The 19,087-nt window shown below is 46.8% G+C and overlaps 1 protein-coding gene across 1 annotated transcript in view; it reads right to left on the bottom strand.

The window, feature by feature from the left end:
• The window catches only part of MYO5B (myosin VB), a 350,709-nt gene extending 336,313 nt beyond the window's left edge, over positions 1 to 14,396 (bottom strand). Inside the window, exon 1 of the mRNA XM_027575564.2 lies at positions 13,919 to 14,396. Within this exon, the coding sequence (XP_027431365.2) occupies positions 13,919 to 13,945 (27 nt within the window). The 5' untranslated portion in view covers positions 13,946 to 14,396. The remainder of the gene's footprint in view (positions 1 to 13,918) is intronic.
• Positions 14,397 to 19,087: the final 4,691 nt, after the last annotated feature.

Consider the following 19,087-nt stretch of genomic DNA (forward strand, 5'->3'; position numbering starts at 1 on the left):
GCACCAGACACTGCACTAGGTCACTTCACATGTTAGAGCACGTGATCCAGGACTCTTAGAACACAGATACCAGGTTGGAGGCGGAGCAAGATGGCGGAGGAGTAGGAGACCTGGATTTCGTCTGGTCTCAGGAATTCAGCTGAATAGGGATCAAACCATTCTGAACACCTATGAACTCAACAGGAGATCGAAGAGGAGAGTAGCAACAACTCTCTGAACAGAGAAGCGACCAATTACTGAAAGGTAGGACGTGCGGAGAAGTGAATCCGAGGCGATATTCGGGAGGATAGACGGCGGGGGAGGGGGGCCTCTGTCGGCGCTTCTGGCAAGTGATGGAGCCGCGGAGCACAAAATCGGACCTTTTAGAAGTTGGCTCCGCTGAAGGACATCGCTGCAGTGGCTAAGCAGGGGGTGGAACCCTCGCGGGACAGTGTGGTCTCAGGATCCTCGGGGTCACAGAAAGACCGGGGGTGCCTGAGTGCGGCAGAGCTCCCAGGTATCACAGCGGGGAAGCCGGCTGCAGAGACGGAGCTGAGGCACGGGCTCTTAGCTCGGGGTAGCCATAAACTGTGATCCGCGGTCCAGTCGGGCCACTGCTCCTCCAGCAGGGACCCAACAAGCGGCAGAGCCGGGGAGACTCCCCTTCCTTCCTGGGGAGGAGCGGCGCGGGAGTGCACCGCAGGGATCTGCTGGGTTTGGAGACTCCACACAGGGTCGGGAGCCAGAGATAGAAACGCTCGGTCACAGGCCGGGTGAGCATGGAGTGCCGCCAGAGACCAGGGAGACAGGAGTGACTGCTTTTCTCTGGGGGTGCACTGAGGAGCGGGGCCCCGAGTTCTCAGCTCCTCCGGGTGGAGATTGGGAGGCCACCATTTTTGCCCTGGTCCTCCAAAGCTATACCGAGAGCTTGCAGGGAACAAAAGCTCCTGACAGCAAACCCGAGCAGCTTGCTTAGCCCGGACTCACAAGGGCGGGGCAATTCTGCCTCTGGCAAAGACATCTGGAAACCACGGCAACAGGCCCCTCCCCCAGAAGATCAGCACGAAGAGCCAGCAAGCCAAGACCAAGTTTACCGATCAAGGAGAACGGGAGAACTCCAGCGCTAGGGGAATACTGCACATAGAATTCATTGTTTTGTTTTTTTTTTTAACCATGATTCATTAGTTCAAAGTTATTTTTTTTTTAATTTCTTTTTCCCTTTTTCAACCAACATCTTATCAATCCCTTTTTAAAAAAAACTTTATTTTTCATTTTTAGTCATATTTTATCCCTTCATAGTAGTTACGCTTATTTTTGGCATATATCTATATATATATATATATATAAGTTGTTCTCTTTAAAATTTTGAGATAGCTTCTTCTAACAGATCAAAATATACCCTAAATCACTAGTGTATGGCTTTGTTCTAGTCTCCTGCCTGATCATTTTTTAAATTTTTTTCAAACATCTTATCAATTCCTTTTATAAAATCTTTTATAATTTTCATCTTTACAGTCATCTTCCATCCCTTCATTGTATCAACCCTTATTTTGTACATATATGTCTTTCTTCCTTTAAAATTTTAGGAGGCACTTTTTTCTAACAGACCAAAATACGCCCAAAATCTAGTGTGTGGCACTGATCTATGCACTAGCCTGATCATATCTGATCACATTGTTTTGTATTGTTCTGTTTTTGTTTTGTTTTTTTATTATTTTTTCTTTCCCTTTCTTTTCCCCTCGTTTCAGGTCTTTTCTGATTTGTATACAGTATATTTGCTGGGGATGTTGTTAACCGGTTAGCATTTTGTTCTCTCATCTATTCTCCTCTGGACAAAATGACAAGACAAAAAAAATCACCTCAGCAAAAAGAACAAGAGGTAGTACCGTCAGCCAGGGACCTACTCAATACAGACATTAGTACGATGTCGGACCTAGAGTTCAGAATCATGACTTTAAAGATACAAGCTGGGCTTCAAAAAAAGCATGGAAGTTATTAGAGAAATCCTTTCTGGAGAAATAAAAACTAAAATCTAACCAAGTCGAAATCAAAAAGGCTATTGATGAGGTGCAATCAAAAATGGGGGCACTAACTGCTAGGATAAATGAGGCAGAAGAAAGAATCAGCGATATAGAAGACCAAATGATGGAAAATAAAGAGGCTGAGAAAAAGAGAAACAACTACAGGATCACGAGGGCAGAATTCGAGAGATAAGTGATACGATAAGACGACACATGAGAATAATTGGGATCCCAGAAGAAGAGAGAGAGGGGCAGAAGGTGTATTGGAGCAAATAATAGCAGAGAACTTCCCTAATGTGAGGAAGGAAACAGGCATCAAAATCCAGGAGGCAGAGAGAACCCCTCTCAAAATCAGTAAAAATAGGTCAACACCCCGACATCTAATAGTAAAACTTACGAGTCTCAGAGACAAAGAGAAAATCCTGAAAGCAGCTCGGGAGAAGAGATCTGTAACCTACAATGATAGAAATATTAGATTGGCAACAGACCTATCCACAGAGATAGGTCTTTCTGGCAGGCCAGAAAGGACTGGCAAGATATCTTCAGAGCACTAAACAAGAAAAATATACAGCCAAGAATACTATATCCAGCTAGGCTGTCATTGAAAATAGAAGGAGAGATAAAAAGCTTCCAGGACAAACAAAAACTAAAGGAATTTGCAAACACGAAACCAGCCCTCCAAGAAATATTGAAGGGGGTCCTCTAAGCAAAGAGAGCCTAAAAGCAGCATAGATCAGAAAGGAACACAGACAATATACAGTCACAGTCACCTTACAGGCAATACAATGGCACTAAATTCATACCTTTCAATAGTTACCCTGAATGTAAATGGGCTCAATGCCCCAATCAAAAGACACAGGCTATCGGATTGGATTAAAAAACAAGACCCATTGATATGCTGTCTGCAAGAGACTCATTTTAGACCCAAAGACACCCCCAGATTGAAAGTGAGGGGGTGGAAAACCATTTACCATGCTAATGGACACCAAAAGAAAGCTGGGGTGGCAATCCTTATATCAGACAAATTAGATTTTAAACCAAAGACTGTAATAAGAGATGAGGAAGGACACTATATCCTACTTAAAGGGTCTCTCCAACGAGAAGATCTAACAATTGTAAATATCTATGCCCCGAACATGGGAGCAGCCAATTATATAAGGCAATTAACAACAAAAGCAAAGAAACACATTGACAACAATACAATCATAGTGGGGGACTTTAAGAGCCCCCTGACTGAAATGGACAGATCTAAGCAAAAGATCAAGGAAATCAAGACTTTAAATGACACACTTGACCAAATGGACTTCACAGACATATTCAGAACATTCCATCCCAAAGCAACAGAATACACACTCTTTAGTGCCCATGGAACATTCTCCAGAATTGATCACATCCTAGGTCACAAATCAGGTCTCAACCGGTACCAAAAGACTGGGATTATTCCCTATTTTCAGACCACAATGCTTTGAAACTAGAACTCAATCACAAGAGGAAAGTCGGAAAGAACTCAAATACATGAAGGCTAAAGAGCATCCTACTAAAGAATGGTAAAGAATGGGTCAGCCAGAAAATTAAATTACAAAAATTCATGGAAACCAATGAAAATGAAAACACAACTGTTCAAAATCTTTGGGATGCAGCAAAGGCAGTCCTGAGAGGAAAGTATATAGCAATACAAGCCTTTCTCAAGAAACAAGAAAGGTCTCAAATACACAACCTAACCCTACATCTAAAGGAGCTGGAGAAAGAACAGCAAATAAAGCCTAAACCCAGCAGAAGAAGAGAAATAATAAAGATCAGAGCAGAAATCAATGAACTAGAAACCAAAAGAACAGTAGAACAGATCAACGAAACCAGGAGCTGGTTCTTTGAAAGACTGAACAAGATTGATAAACCCCTGGCCAGACTTATCAAAAAGAAAAGAGAAAGGACCCAAATCAACAAAATCATGAATGGAAGAGGAGAGATCACAACCAACACCAAAGAAATACAAACAATTATAAGAACATATTATGAGCAACTCTATGCCAGCAAATTAGATAACCTGGAAGAAATGGGTGCATTCCTAGAGATGTATCAACTACCAAAACTGAACCAGGAAGAAATAGAAAACCTGAACAGACCTATAGCCACTAATGAAATTGAAGCAATCATCAAAAATCTCCCAAGAAACAAAAGCCCAGGGCCAGATGGCTTCCCAAGGGAATTCTATCAGACATTTAAGAATTAATACCTATTCTCCTGAAACTCTTCCAAAAAATAGAAATGGAAGCAAAACTTCCAAACTCATTTTATGAGGTCACCATTACCTTGATCTCAAAACCAAAGACCCCTTCAAAAAGGAGAATTACAGACCAATAACCTTGATGAACATGGATGCAAAAATTCTCACCAAAATACTAGCCAATAGGATCCAACAGTACATTAAAAGGATTAGTCACCACAACCAAGTGGGATTTATCCCTGGGCTGCAAGGATGGTTCAACATCTGCAAAATCAGCATGATACAATACATTAACAAAAGAAAGAACAAGAATCATATGATCCTCTCAATAGATGCAGAAAAAGCATTTGACAGAGTACAGCATCCTTTCTTGATCCAAACTCTTCAGAGTATAGGGATAGAGGGTACATACCTCAATATCATAAAAGCCATCTATGAAAAACCTACAGCGAATATCATTCTCAATGGGGAAAAGCTGAGAGCTTTTCCCTTAAGGTCGGGAACACGGCAGGGATGTCCACTATCACCACTGCTATTCAACATAGTATTAGAAGTCCTAGCCACAGCAATCAGACAACAAAAAGAAATCAAAGGCATCCAAACTGGCAAAGAGGAAGTCAAACTCTCACTCTTTGCAGATGATATCATACTGTAGGTGGAAAACCCAGAAGACTCCACCCCAAAACTGGTAGAACTCACAGGAATTCAGTCAAGTAGCAGGATATAAAATCAATGCACAGAAATCAGTGGCATTCCTATACACCAACAAGACAGGAGAGAGACAAATCAAGGAGTCGATCCCATTTACAATTGCACCCAAAACCATAAGATACCTAGGAATAAATCTAACCACAGAGGCAAAGGATCTGTACTCAGAAAACTATAAAATACTCATGAAAGAAATTGAAGACGACACAAAGAAATGGAAAAACGTTCCATACTCATGGAGTGGAAGAACATTGTGAAGATGTCAGTGCTACCTAGAGCAATCTACACATTCAATGCAATCCCCATCAAAATACCATCCACCTTTTTCAAAGAAATGGAATAATCCTAAAATTTGTGTGGAACCAGAAGAGACCCTGAATAGCCAGAGGAATATTGAAAAAGAAAAGCAAAGCTGGCAGCATCACAATTCCGGACTTCCAGCTCTATCACAAAGCTGTCATCATCAAGACAGTATGGTACTGGCATGAAAAGACACACAGATCAATGGAACAGAATAGAGAGCCCAGAAATGGACCCTCAACTCTATGGTCAACTTATTTTTGACAAAGCAGGAAAGAATGTCCAATGGAAAAAAGACAGTCTCTTCAACAAATGGTGTTGGGAAAATTGGACAGCCAAATGAAGAATGAAACTGGACCATTTCCTTACACCACACACAAAGATAGACTCCAAATGGTTGAAAGACCTAAACGTGAGACAGGAGTCCTTCAAAATCCTAAAGGAGAACACGGGCAGCAACCTCTTCGACCTCAGCCGCAGCAACTTCTTCCTAGAAACATGGCCAAAGGCACGGGAAGCAAGGGCAAAAGTGAAATATTGGGATTTCATCAAGATAAAAAGCTTTTGCACAGCAAAAGAAACAGTCCACAAAACTAAAAGACAACCGACAGAATGGGAGAAAATATTTGCAAATGACATATCAGATAAAGGGCTAGTATCCAAAATCTATAAAGAACTTATCAAACTCAACATCCAAAGAACAAATGATCCAATCAAGAAATGGGCAGAAGACATGAACATTTTTCCAAAGACGACATCCAAATGGCCGACACATGAAAAAGTGCTCAACATCGCTCGGCATCAGGGAAATCCAAATCAAAACCTCAATGAGATACCACCTCACACCCATCAGAATGGCTAAAATTAACAAGTCAGGAAACGACAGATGTTGGCGGGGATGTGGAGAAAGGGGAACCCTCCTACACTGTTGGTGGGAAGGCAAGCTGGTGCAACCCCTCTAGTAAACAGTATGGAGGTTCCTCAAACAGTTGAAAATAGAGCTACCATACGATCCAGCAATTGCACTACTGGGGATTTACCCCAAAGATACAAATGTAGGGATCCAAAGGGGTACGTGCACCCCAATGTTTATAGCAGCAATGTCCACAATAGCCAAACTGTGGAAAGGGCCAAGATGTCCGTCGACAGATGAATGGATAAAGACATGGTGTATATACACAATGGAATATTATGCAGCCATCAAAAGGAATGAGATCTTGCCATTTGCAAGGACATGGATGGAACTGGAGGGTGTTATGCTGAGTGAAATAAGTCAATCAGAGAAAGACATGTATCATATGACCTCACTGATATGAGGAATTCTTCATCTCAGGAAACAAACTGAGGGTTGCTGGAGTGGTGGGGGTGGGAGGGATGGGGTGCCTGGGTGATAGACATTGGGGAGGGTATGTGCTATGGTGAGTGCTGTGAATTGTGCAAGACTGTTGAATCACAGATCTGTACCTCTGAAACAAATAATGCAACATATGTTAAGAAAAAAGAAAAAGAAGAAGATAGCAGGAGGGGAAGAATGAAGGGGAGTAAGTCAGAGTGGGAGACGAACCATGAGAGACGATGGACTCAAAAACAAACTGAGGGTTCTAGAGGGTAGGAGGGTAGGGGGATGGGTTAGCCTGGTGATGGGTATTAAAGAGGGCACATTCTGCATGGAGCACTGGGTGTTATACACAAACAATCAATCATGGAACACATCAAAAACTAATGATGTAATATATGGTGATTAACATAACAAAAAATTTTAAAAAAAAATACCATCCCATTTTCAGGTAAAAAAAAATGAAATTAAAAAAAAAAAATCAAGGCTCAAAATGCATCTATTCCAAAGTGTCAGAGCAGAGCTTTTAACCACACACCAGGAGTCTGTACCAAGATCATGACCAGAGGCCAGGACTGCCCACACCAAGGCCATGATCTGATCTTTATTAAAATCATGTTGTAAGATCTGCATTTCTTTAGAGAAAAGCCCACCCATCCTTTTCATTTGCAAGCACCACCACATCCTAACATCTCTCCTTTAATCTCATAGATCCTCAAACATAAGTTCATCTAAATAGAAAGTATTTTTAACACCCCCAACTGAACAGGCTTAAAAAAAAAAAAAATCAAGTATTCCTTGCCCCCTCCCTACTTTTCTGTCCACCTTCAAGCTGGAAACTTCAAAGTCATATTGGACTCCTCCTGCCCTTGCCCACATAATCAGACATTTGTTGAATTCTAGGCTCAATAACCCCTAAGTGGCTATAAAAAACAGTATAAGCATACTTAGCACACATATCTTAGTATGTAAATACCCCTCAATAAAGGAAAACTGGTAGACATCACTTTCACCCAAGGATCAAAGGGATACCATCAGAAATGGGACACGTTGATAGCACAGATCTCTTGAAATGGTGCACTAAGACCCATCACTCCTGATGTTTTCTTAGCAAAAATTCATAAACTCCATGTAAACAGGAGAATACATCATGATTATCCAAACTGAAAGCCTTTCTACAAAGTAATGGACCAATACTCAAATTGCCAAGATTGTAAAAGATAAACTGAAGAACAGTCCCTAATTGGAAATTAAGGGTGCCAAGGTGCTAAACAATGTGGAATCCTAGAAGGGAGCATGGACCACAGAAAGGTCGTTAGTGGAAAAACTGGTGAACTTCCAGTAAGGTTCATAGACCAGTTAGTGCTGTATGAATCTTAATTTGCCCATTTCAACAACTGGGCTGTGCTTATATGAGGTGTTAACATTGGGGGAATTGTGGAAAAACACACCAACTCCATGCTATCTTTGCAACTGTTCCAGAAGTCTAAAATTTCATGATCAAGAGCTAAGCTATTACTATGGCTACTACCCCCATATCAGTCTTGCTCATCCCTTCCCCCCCATGCTTCCTATCATTCTTCCATTGCCTCCTGATAATGCCCTCCCTTCCACCCTCCATGCCTATTCAAATCCCATTCACTCAAGGCCCAGTCACAACTCACTGCTGCTAAAGGAAGTCCTCCCCCCACCCCACTGCAGCACACCCACCTGCTGCTTCCACAAAACATCTGTAACGGAGTATCTGCGCTCCTCCCGTGATCCACGGGTAATGCTGTACTGCTAACTTTGTGCACTTTAGGTTTCATTGCCCAACGACAATGCAAAATGTTTGTGTAGACAAGCCCATCAGAACAGATGCTTCACTGAAATGGACTGCTTTTTAATGTGGTTTCTGGGAGTCCACTGAAACGTATTAGTTGAAATAGTTGGCCCATTATATAAGTTTACCTTGAAAACTATGTATAAATACACCATCACTTAGGGAAGGCTGTATTCAGACTTAAAGGTCTTAAGCAGTATGGTTTATAGTGGACCATTACCACAGAAAGTATTTAAGAACAAAAAACCCTTGCCAGACCTTAGAAAATTTTCTACTCAGAGGTGCCTTGGCACTCCAACAAGTGAATGCCATCTCTATGAACAAGTACAATGGTATACAGACTCTGACCAGACCTGGAGTTGTCAAAAAGCTTTCTAATGAGTGGCTACCCTGCAGCTATTCAAGTGAACTATTAGGAGCACGTTAACCAAAAGGAAACTGGAAGAAACTAGCAGCCAGAACGCAAGCTTTCCCAAGAGGCCTGAGTGGGGAGACTTGGTGTCAGCAGAGCTACAAAGAAGTTCCAGCAGGACTCGGGGCAGGGGGATTTTAGGGGGGAATGGGGGGGGAACACAAGCTCTTAAGTATCTCTTCAGTACAAGGCACAGCGCTAAACACTGGAGGCTCCAAGAAACATTTGCTAGGTCGTCTGCTCTCTAGGTGTGCTCAACCTACCTGTGGAAAAGGGACGGGACAAGAACTCCGGACAAGGGGTTGGGGCAGGGCAAGCTCACTTGGTGCATACCTGTAATAGGCAGAGAACACGCCTGGGCAACCGGTGACAATTTGCATGCCAACTTTGGAATTCTGATGCTCACCAGTAGAGCCAAGAAGAGCCCACTGGCTTTACAGGTGCATCTGAGGAAGGGGAGCAGACAGGAAAGGGAGTAGGAACCAGGGACGGGAAAGGCAGCAAGACGCAAGGCAGAGAATAAGGCAAGAGCACACTAATGGCCTGTGTGTGGCTACCTAGCTTCATAGGACCATAAGGAAGCCAGAGCCCTTGAGTTTCTCAACATCCACTCAGCCAAGCCACCATGGTTCCCAGAATCAGATGCTAAGATGAAGATCCCTGTTCAAGCAATCCATTAGGCAGTGCTCCCAGGATGGGGGTCGGGGGGCTGGGGAGGGAGTGGGACAGGGAAGGGAAAGAAGGCAAGCAGGGGTGTGATGTTCAGCAAACTCCAAGCAGAGGAACTTTGGCTCAACCTGCACAGCTCTGGAAAGAGTAGAGGCCTCACCTTAGGGCAGCCCCGTTCCCAAGGTCGCGTGGGCGGGGGCGGGGGGTGTTGGAAGCCACAGCTCTTACACTCCCATTGGTTAAAGGGCTGTTCTGTTCTTAATCTCAGGAAACTGAGGGTTGCTGGAGTGGTGGGGGGTGGGAGGGATGGGGTGGCTGGGTGATAGACATTGGGGAGGGTATGTGCTAGGGTGAGCATTGCGAATTATATAACACTGATGAATCAAAGACCTATACCTCTGAAACAAATTGTTAAAAAAAAAGGAAGGGAAAAATGAAGGGGGGAATCGGAGGGGGAGACGAACCATGAGACACTATGGACCCAAACTGAGGGTTCTAGAGAGGAGGGGGGTAGGGGGATGGGTTAGCCTGGTGATGGGTATTAAAGAGGGCACGTACCGAATGGAGCACTGGGTGTTATACAAAACAATGAATCATGGAACACTACATCAAAAAATAATGTATGGTGACACAAAATTAAAAAATAAAAATAAAGGGCTGTTTGGGGCACGGGGTGTGTATTCAGGCTCCAGGAACCTTGGACAGAGAGAGGTGCTACCGGGAGTGAACAAGCACCAGGTAGTATACAGGAGAAGAGTCAAGGGCTTTTCTGAAGTATCATTTGGGAGCCAACAGGAGGAGTTTGACTCCTTAGTGCTTCCAAGGGTGGGGCAGGTGGGTACAGAGGCTGGCAGCTCCTGCAGTTTTCCAGACAGATACTTGGGAGACACCTGCATACCGGATGCATAGGTATGCTTTCCAGATGGACACCTGGGAGACACCTGAATACCGGATGCATAGGTAAAGCAGAGACAAAACCCCCACTAACATACACAGGGTGGATCCACCAAGAAACTAACAGCGCACTCAAACATCCACTTGTCATTTAAAAATCAACCAGAAAATGGTTTGATAGTACTTCTTTCAGTCCGGGGATTTCCCCATCACTCTTCTGGGTAAAATCAAAACAGCCTACTCAAAGACTCAACTGAAAGAGCAATACTTATAGAAGGGTTATTCTGGATGAAAACTTAAGTCAGACTATTTTCTGCAATTACCACAATCAAGTTGTACTTCCCAGGCTTGCACATGCTCAGGTGTCTTCCTCGGGCCTGTACAAATCAAATTAGCCCATGTCTCCAACCCACAGGAAAAAAAAATTATGACTACTCCCCACATACATGCCATTTGTGACAGGACCGCCCATTGTCAGCTCCAGCTTTCTGTGAAGAGTAGAGGAGGCTGACTCACCTTGACCTCACCCTCAGAGTGTCTGGCATGGACTCTAATCTTTTCCCACCCAGAAAAGTCTCACTAGAGAGAGAACAATTTCTCAAAGGTGAGGTGTTGGGTCTTCCGAAAACAGGCATGCCTTTATTAACAGGAAGTAACCATCGTCAGGAACTAAAAACTCCAAAAAAAAAGTAATTCACATAGCATGAGAGTCTCCCTTTGAAGCATGCAGATAGGCAGACACTAAGAAAATAGTACCTTGGGAGGGGGGAAAGGAAGTCTTTTCTGGAATAAGTAGGAATAGACGAATATACTAAGTTCTTACCTGAAACTGTACTTTCAGGTTAATTTATGCACGTAAAAGGTCCACTTCCAATATCTTCCAACTAGGTCACTAAAGCAACAGGTATAGTCCTAAAGGGCTTTAATATTTCCATCCCACTTATAAATGCTGTTGACATAATGGATAATTATTTCCATCATGCATAATACATTACAGTGCATGCCTGGATCCCGCATTCATCACGTTAGACTAGCCCAGCAAGTTAAAAGGGGGAACATTGACTTTTAATACACTAAAATGAACAAATCATCTAAGAAAATGAATCGGAGTAGCAGGACGATTTCTCTGTGTAATTTGTGATTCAAACGCATACTGAGAATCCAGCCTAGCAAGGAGGGTGATAATGGTTAGGAAACAATGCAACTGCTTCTCCTAGTAAAACTTAAGTCTAACTCTGACAAAGAACTGCTCAAACTTCAATCTGGAAGCTACTGGGTGAGCCACAGAAAGTCTCCATTTCAGATTCATCTACCTAAAAGTGATTAAGAACAAGAAACCCACTAACACGGCCAGGTAAAGCCACCCAGCCCTACAAAGGCATTCTAATACTTTGAGTTGTGTCAAACCCTCAACACCCATGAAGCCACTTTAAGTGACTTGTGTGTTCTCCCAAGACGTTTTCCTTTGGATAGTGTCGTTACCACAAGCCCAGAAAATTACCCTCAAACTTCGGGTGGACTTCCACTAGCGTTCATTTCTAACAGTTAATATGCAATACACTCATTATAACAGGAAATATACTCATTTCCAACAAGGAAAAAAAAAAAAAGAGGTTCTTCCCCTTAAAGTGTGATCCATCAAAAACAATGCGATCTTGTTTTTCAAGATCAGGGCTTCAAAAGTTAGATTTATTCAGTTATCCATTAGCTTCACATAACAGCAATTATCTGACGAAGGACTTGGGGGATACATTGCAAGTATGGGCCGTTGAGGCACTCGTTTTATTTGGCAGTCTAGTAGTATCTCCGTGCACTTCTGTGTGTTAAAGCTTCAGCGTTTCACACTCTAAATTCGGGTGTCTTCCCCACCCCTCCGCTGGGATCCAGCTCTAGTCCAAGTTCCTGACAACCCGCCTCGCGGAAAGACTGAAAGCCAGAGCTTTGAGGGCTCCTCCCAAGACGCACAGGAGTAAAGCTGGTGGGGCATTTGATTTCAAAGTCAGAAGCGCCAGAGATTTTCAACCTAACTCCCCCTCCCCCCGCCACCTTTCCCACACCTCACCCGCCTTCCTCCCCACCCCCCTTTCCAGCAGCTGTCGCCCATCTGCAAGGCCGGCCGGAGCCCCAGCGGGGGTGGAGTAGGTGTCTGAGGCTGCCGCGCGACCCACCCTCAGCCAGGATGCAACCTCTGCAGCCACCTTTTGAGCGTCATCCCCGCTCGGCTCTATCTTCCCAAGAGAATTGAGAAAAACCTTTTGAGCGTCATCCCCGCTCGGCTCTATCTTCCCAAGAGAATTGAGAAAACTGGTCCAGCGACTCGGCCAGCCCACCCAGCCGCAGAGCGCGCCCACGCGCAGGGCAGCTGGGAGCAAGAACCAGGTGAGGATGCGGAAGTGGCTCTTCCTCCCCGCCTAGACCTGTTGGCCCGGGCGGGTCTCCTGCAAATCGCACACCCTTGCGCGCACCGCCCCCCCCCCCGACCCACACCCACTCTGCACGCAGACGGACGCAAAAGACGCTGTCAAACGGGTCACAGCCCCAGAAAAGCCCAGGCGTGCAAACCTCAAACTTACTGAAGGGGGGAGGGGCACGTGCTTAAAGGCCCCAGCCCCTCGCAGTCCCCGCCGAGCTGAAACCCGAGCGGGGCCCGGCGGCGGCCGCTGAGCGGCAGCGGGCGCTCGCAGAGGCAGCCGCTTGTCCCAAACTTTAAACTGCCGCGGAAGCGGGGCGTCTCCACCCAGCCGCACCTGTTCCCGGCCGCGGGGGCCGAGCCCCGCACATCCCTGCTGACCTTGAGGGCATCCTGGATAATCCACACACCACGCCCAGGTCAACGTTCCTCCGACCCCCTTCCCATCCGTAACTGAAGCCTTCCTGGTACCCACGCAGAGGGGCCGCCTTCAGCCGCCCACCCCCGGCAAATTAAGAACGCGCTTCCCTGGGGTCTCAGCAGATCCTTCGAGCATCTCACTTGATCCGTTGCTTATCTCCCCCTCCGCAAGCCCCTCACAGCAGGATGGGTCCCCTTCTCTCCACCCCAAGTGGGCTAACATGCCCTACGTGCGGAGTCCCCCCCACGGGTGCGCTGGCGCAAAGAAAGCCTTAGAGGGGCGCCCTTGGGAGCTGCCGCTGCAGAGCCGCTGGAGCGGGGTCCACGGGCAGGGGAGGGGGCAGCAGCGGGGCTGTCCCCACGCTCCGGGCTCCGCGCTGGCACGGACGGCCCCCCTCCCCCACGGACCGGGAAACTCAGCACAGCCCGGCGAGGAAAGCGGTAGCAGGGCGTCGGGGAGAGGGCGACAAGCCCCGGCCGGGGACAGAGCTGCCGAGTGGGCGCCGCCGGGAGCCGCGGCCGGTGAGAGCAGGACGCTCCCGGAGCAGCCAAACTTTCTCTGCCACCCGAAGTTCTAGGCGCCGGGGAGGAAGCGATGGGGAGGCTGCCAGGCGGCTCCCAGGACTGCAGAAGAGGGCGACCCCGAGGGCCGCGGCGGCCGGAAGCGCGCCGCCCTCGCCCTCACCTGGGCCGCCGGGACCGCGGCGCGCGGCCCGCACTCACCTGGCTGTAGAGCTCGCTGACCGACATGACCCCGAGGGCAGGCCCGAGCCGGGGCACCGTGCCTGGCGTGCGGCCCTCGCTCGTGCCCCGCTGGGCGGCAGGTCCCGACTCCTCTCCGCCCGCCGGCTCTCAGTCCACAGCCGGCCCGCCTGGCGCCATCTTCCCGGACCGGCCAAGAGTTTCCCGGTGTCTCGTCGCTTTCCCCTGGACCTGCCCCGCCGGCTTCCTGGAGGCGCCGCGGCCCGCTCGCTCCCGGCCGGCGCGACCTTTACTCCCGCGGTGGCGGCGCCGCTGCGGCCGGGCAGGAGTTGCGGGCGGGGGAGGAAGCAGCGCGGCGCCGCTCCCCGCTCAGGTATGGGAGGAGGTGCTGGCGCCCAGGAGGGAGGACCGAAGGCAGGGAGGGCGGGCCGCGGAGCAGGCGGCGGGTACGCTGCGGCCGCCGCCTTTGAGCCCTGCCTGGGGCCGGGCTGGACGCGCCCTCCGGCGCCCCCGCCGCAGCGGGGTCCACGGGGCCGGGGGCGGGGCCGGGCGAGGAGCTGGCGCCGGCCGCCCCCTGCTGGCCGCCGAGCGCACGCCGGCACAGGTGCGCGCCGGCTGCTGCACCTGCCGCGCCTCGCTCCCCTTGCTCTCGGCAGAAACTGGGCAGGGAAAGCGGAGACAAGAAAGAGAATTAACAGAGGGCGAGGGGAGGAGAGAGGGAGGAAATAGAGAAATAAGAGTCTACGGCTGAAAGCTTCCATACATTTGCCTCCGGACTTTACGTGGCTGCGTTCAACGTTCTCATTACTAAAATTCAGTTCTGTCATGGCATGTTATAAAAGACGATTTGGCTATACCAACGATGGTCTCCGTCAAACCGAGCTCCGTGGGCTGAAGTCCTTACTAGAAAAGTGGGATTCGTAGCTTCTCTACTTGTTTTGCCTATTCACCCACGGCTTCCAACTAGGCTCCTAGCCGCCCCCACCCCCATCAGAGGATTGTTGTTCGCTTTTCAGGGAAGTCTCGCATTTTCTTCTCTTACATGCGCCCTCTCCATCTCTCTGCCACTTTCTACCTCATTTTGGTCCCCCCATCCTCTCCCCCCCCCCGCCCGCTAATGGCATTTGGCTGCCTGCAGCAGCTTCTGCCCCCCCCCCCCACCTGTAGTAAAAAAGGAAACCTCAGCCTAAAGGAAAGTAGCTGGTAGGAACTGGCGGAGGGAAAGCAGGTACTGTAGAAGAAAGGGACCTTGACTTATCTGAAGATGGCCTCTGAGGGTAGTTCTCAGCTGGAGTATGTGTGTATCGCCGCTGCAAAAATGGTTCTGGAGCCGCAGGCCCTGGAAGGTGCTCCTTAAACTCTCCCCCCATTTAAGACCTTCCCACGTGGAATCCAGGACCTCAATTTAATTCACCTGCCCAGCCCTTCACAACTGTGCCTCCTCAATGAGAATTACCTAGGGAGATTTACCAGATCCAAGGAAAGAAGCCCACCCTCACGAATTCTGATTGGTAAACAGTGGGACCCTAGTGTCTGAATCTTTAAGCTCCTCCATAATTCTAAAAGACTGGACTTCCAAGGTTGACAAATGCAGTGACCAAAGCTTGGAGAACTCTCCTTGGATTTGAAATGGAGCTCTTCATATCACTGGCTAGAGCAGAAAGGAAATGGCTCCACCACTTATCTCTCACTCAAAAATCTGGCTGCATAGTTTCCTTTCCTGTTTTCTAGTAGTTCTCCAAGTGTGACCCCCAGGGCTAGCAGCATCACCTGGGAAGTTTAGAGCTACAAATTGTGAGGCCTCAGATTTACTAAATCAGACAGGGTGGGGATGGAGCCAGCACTGTTTTCATACCTTTCTAAGGGATTCTCCCCTTTGGGGTAAAGAAACGCCCCTTGCTAAAGCTCAGTCCCCACCTCTGCTCTGGACATTCTTGGCTTCACCACCATGCTCCGTCAGGGGTCTCACCTGTACCAGCAACTCCTTCTCTGTTCTCCTTTCCTGCTAAACTTCAGGTGGTAGGTCGTACTAGCTGGCTCCCCTTAAACCCAGTCCTCCATAATTCATGGGTTCTCAACACTTTCTGCAGTTTTACAAAAACAAATGCCTTGTGCCCACTCCCAGAAATTCTGATTTAACTTGTCTGGGGTGCTTCCTGGGTAAATGGATTTTTAAGAGCGCCCAGGTCATTCTAATGACAGCCAAGGTTAAGAATTGCAGCTTTAGTCCCTTCCTAAATGATTCCACTCACCCCCCCATCCTATTGAAATTGTCTTCTCCCTCTGAAGCATGGGGTAGTAAATGACTCTCCCCACTCAGGTTCCACCATCTCCTTCTTAGCATCTCTCATTTTTCTCTTGTTTTCCCAGTCTCTCTAACCATACCTTCGTGATGTCCTTTCTAACTGTCTGCTGGTTCTTCAATAAAACTGTGGCCCATTTCCCAGATCTCTTCTTTCTCATCCACACCCCCCATTTTGCCTCTCACTGCATTGTTAATTCTTGAATCTAATTCTGACCTTCCTGTAGACCCACCTTTCCACCTGCCCAATAGACAAAGTTAGCCATCGCACTAGGACCTAGCATTAGCCTGAAACTCATTTGTTTCCATCTGTCCTCCCCACCCCCAACCTGCCTCCAAACTTCTTGCTTCCATCGTACCTGGCACAGACTAAAATCTCAGTTCATGCTGACTGAACTGAATCACCTCCCTGAGGAGAATCCTACTCTTGGCCAGGGCTTTGTGAATTTCTGGTCTCAGAATCAGGTACGGTCTTTCCCTCCTTTGAATAATAATAAAGACATTTTAAAACTTACTTTGTGCCAGGAAACTTGCCAACTGCTTTCTTTCTGTGATCTTGTCTGAGCCTCAGAGCAACCCTATAAAGGAGGTTTGAATAATAAATCTATTTCACAGCTGAGGAAGGCGAGGCTGGTGGAAGGAACATTCTAGATCGAGAGAACAGGCCCTCAACTACACTCTGTCTCACTCTAGAGCCTAAGCACTTACTTTTACACTGGTGGTTCTTTACTGTTAATGTGTATCAGGATGATGAGGTACCAGGCGGTGCTAATTTGGCTGGTCCACGTGTGGTCCATGAGTCTGTGTGTTTAATGAGTACCCCAGCTGGTGTAGGGGCAGTTCAAACTGAATCCTCCCAATAGGTAAATGAGTGAGTGAGCGTGAGTGAGCATGGAAGTGGATTCCTTGCTAGTTGAGCCTGCAGACGGGACTTGAAGACCACAGCCCCACTTGACACTTTGTTTGTAGCCACATGAAACATCCTCAAGCAGAGGATTCAGAAAAGCTGTTAAAGAAACATAATAAAGTCTGGGACCTGCAGAAACTGTGGGGTAATAAGTGGGTGTTGTTTGAAACCACTGAGCTTTGGGGTGCTTTGTGATGCACCAAAAAATGACTAATAAAATCACCTACAAAAAGTGTTGTGTGATGACTGGCTTACTGGTAAGAACTTCTTCCCAGCAATTTTCTCTCATCCCCTTGATGGCAGGTTGCTTTCCCAAATGCTCCTACCTGCAAGGCAGCCATCTCCTTACTGGGGTGGGTAGTCCCCTGGTGTATGCCAAGACATTTCAAGGAGTTCTATTCCATAATCTGTTTTAAGGAAGTCAGTGTCCAGATCCTAAATCTCCATATGCACTGGCCAAACAGAACACTGATTTGCCAACAAACAGGCCTGCAGTGAGGGGGGCTCATTGTCAGATCTCCCTCCTCCCTTCTCAAAAGAAAGGTGCATTTCTCAGTCCTCCTGAGGAGTAGGATCATGCTTTGCTTGGGGAGCAAGAGCGTCCAGGACGCCAAACAGAAGGACCGTTAGAAACTTTGGTGCTGATAACGTGAGTGGCCTTCCTGAAGGGGTCATGTATCCTATGCAGGGCAGGTGGATTCCAATTCTGTTATCAACAAAATTGAAGGAGGACCCAAACCCGTTGTCAGCCAGCAGATTGTCTTCTTTAAAAGATTTATTTATTTGATGGGGCGCCTGGGTGGCTCAGTCCTTAAGCGTCTGCCTTCAGCTCAGGTCATGATCTCAGGGTCCTGGGATCGAGCCCCATATCGGCCTCCCTACTCACTGGGGAGTCTGCTTCTCCCTCTCCTTCTGCTGATCTCTCGCTCATGCTCTCCCTCAAATAAATGAATAAAATCTTTAAAAATAAATAAAAGATTTATTTGAGAGAGAGTGCACATGACCTGGGGGGGGTGGCGAGAGGAAGAGAGAGAAGCAGACTCTGCTCAGTGCTAACCCAAGGGGGCTTGATCCCAGGACCCAGAGATCATGACTTGAGCCAAAATCAAGTCATATGCTTAACCAACTGAGCCACCCAGGCACCCCTATCAGCCGACAGATTATTAAAAATAATTTTCTGATGAATCACTATGTGATTTTTTGGCAACTCTAAAGGAATTCAAAGAATTGAGGGACAGTGTTCTAATAGAAATTCCTTTCCCATCTATTAATGTATGTAAACAAATATATAGCACCTATGTCTATAATGAAAATCAGAATAGATTTTTGAGGTTGTATAAAAACACCATCTGCGTTAATTCAGTTCAGGATAATGTTAATACTAGACCACTAGAAATGGTTTAAAATATATTAGTTTATATACAGATATTTGTTATAGGTAAGTATGATAGGGTGTTTGTTAAAAGAGTTTCTAGCATAAACATGTGGGCTAAAATTCTGTAAGGAAAGTGGAATGGAATTTCAAGCTCAAGAAAAAAATGAATAAAGAATTTGTGTGTTGTCTTTAACGAGCAACAGAGGGTATCAAATTGCTGTGGCAGTGACAACCCACTGAATCCACTTAAAGTTTATGAGTTTTATTTTAAGCTGACAATATGTACAATATGCCAAAAATGGCATCTGTTGCAACTATCTAAACTTATTAAAATTTTGGTTATTAAACTAAAAATGTGTGGAGACATAACATGGTTTTTCAAAATCCCTCTGGAGAGCCTAGAAAGCAAGAAAGTCCAAAGCCCATTGAGCAAAGGGCAGCCTCTTGCCCAAACTACCAAATTACGTCTTTATTAGGAATTTAGGATTTAAAATGGCATTAACTGGGGCACCCGGCTGGCTCAGTCGGTAGAGCATGCAACTCTTGCTTTTGAGGTGGTGAGTTCAAGCCCCACATTGGGCTTAGAGCTTACTTAAAATAATAATA

Source organism: Zalophus californianus, chromosome 14 (assembly GCF_009762305.2).
Source record: "Zalophus californianus isolate mZalCal1 chromosome 14, mZalCal1.pri.v2, whole genome shotgun sequence".
Classification (NCBI taxonomy): domain Eukaryota; kingdom Metazoa; phylum Chordata; class Mammalia; order Carnivora; family Otariidae; genus Zalophus; species Zalophus californianus.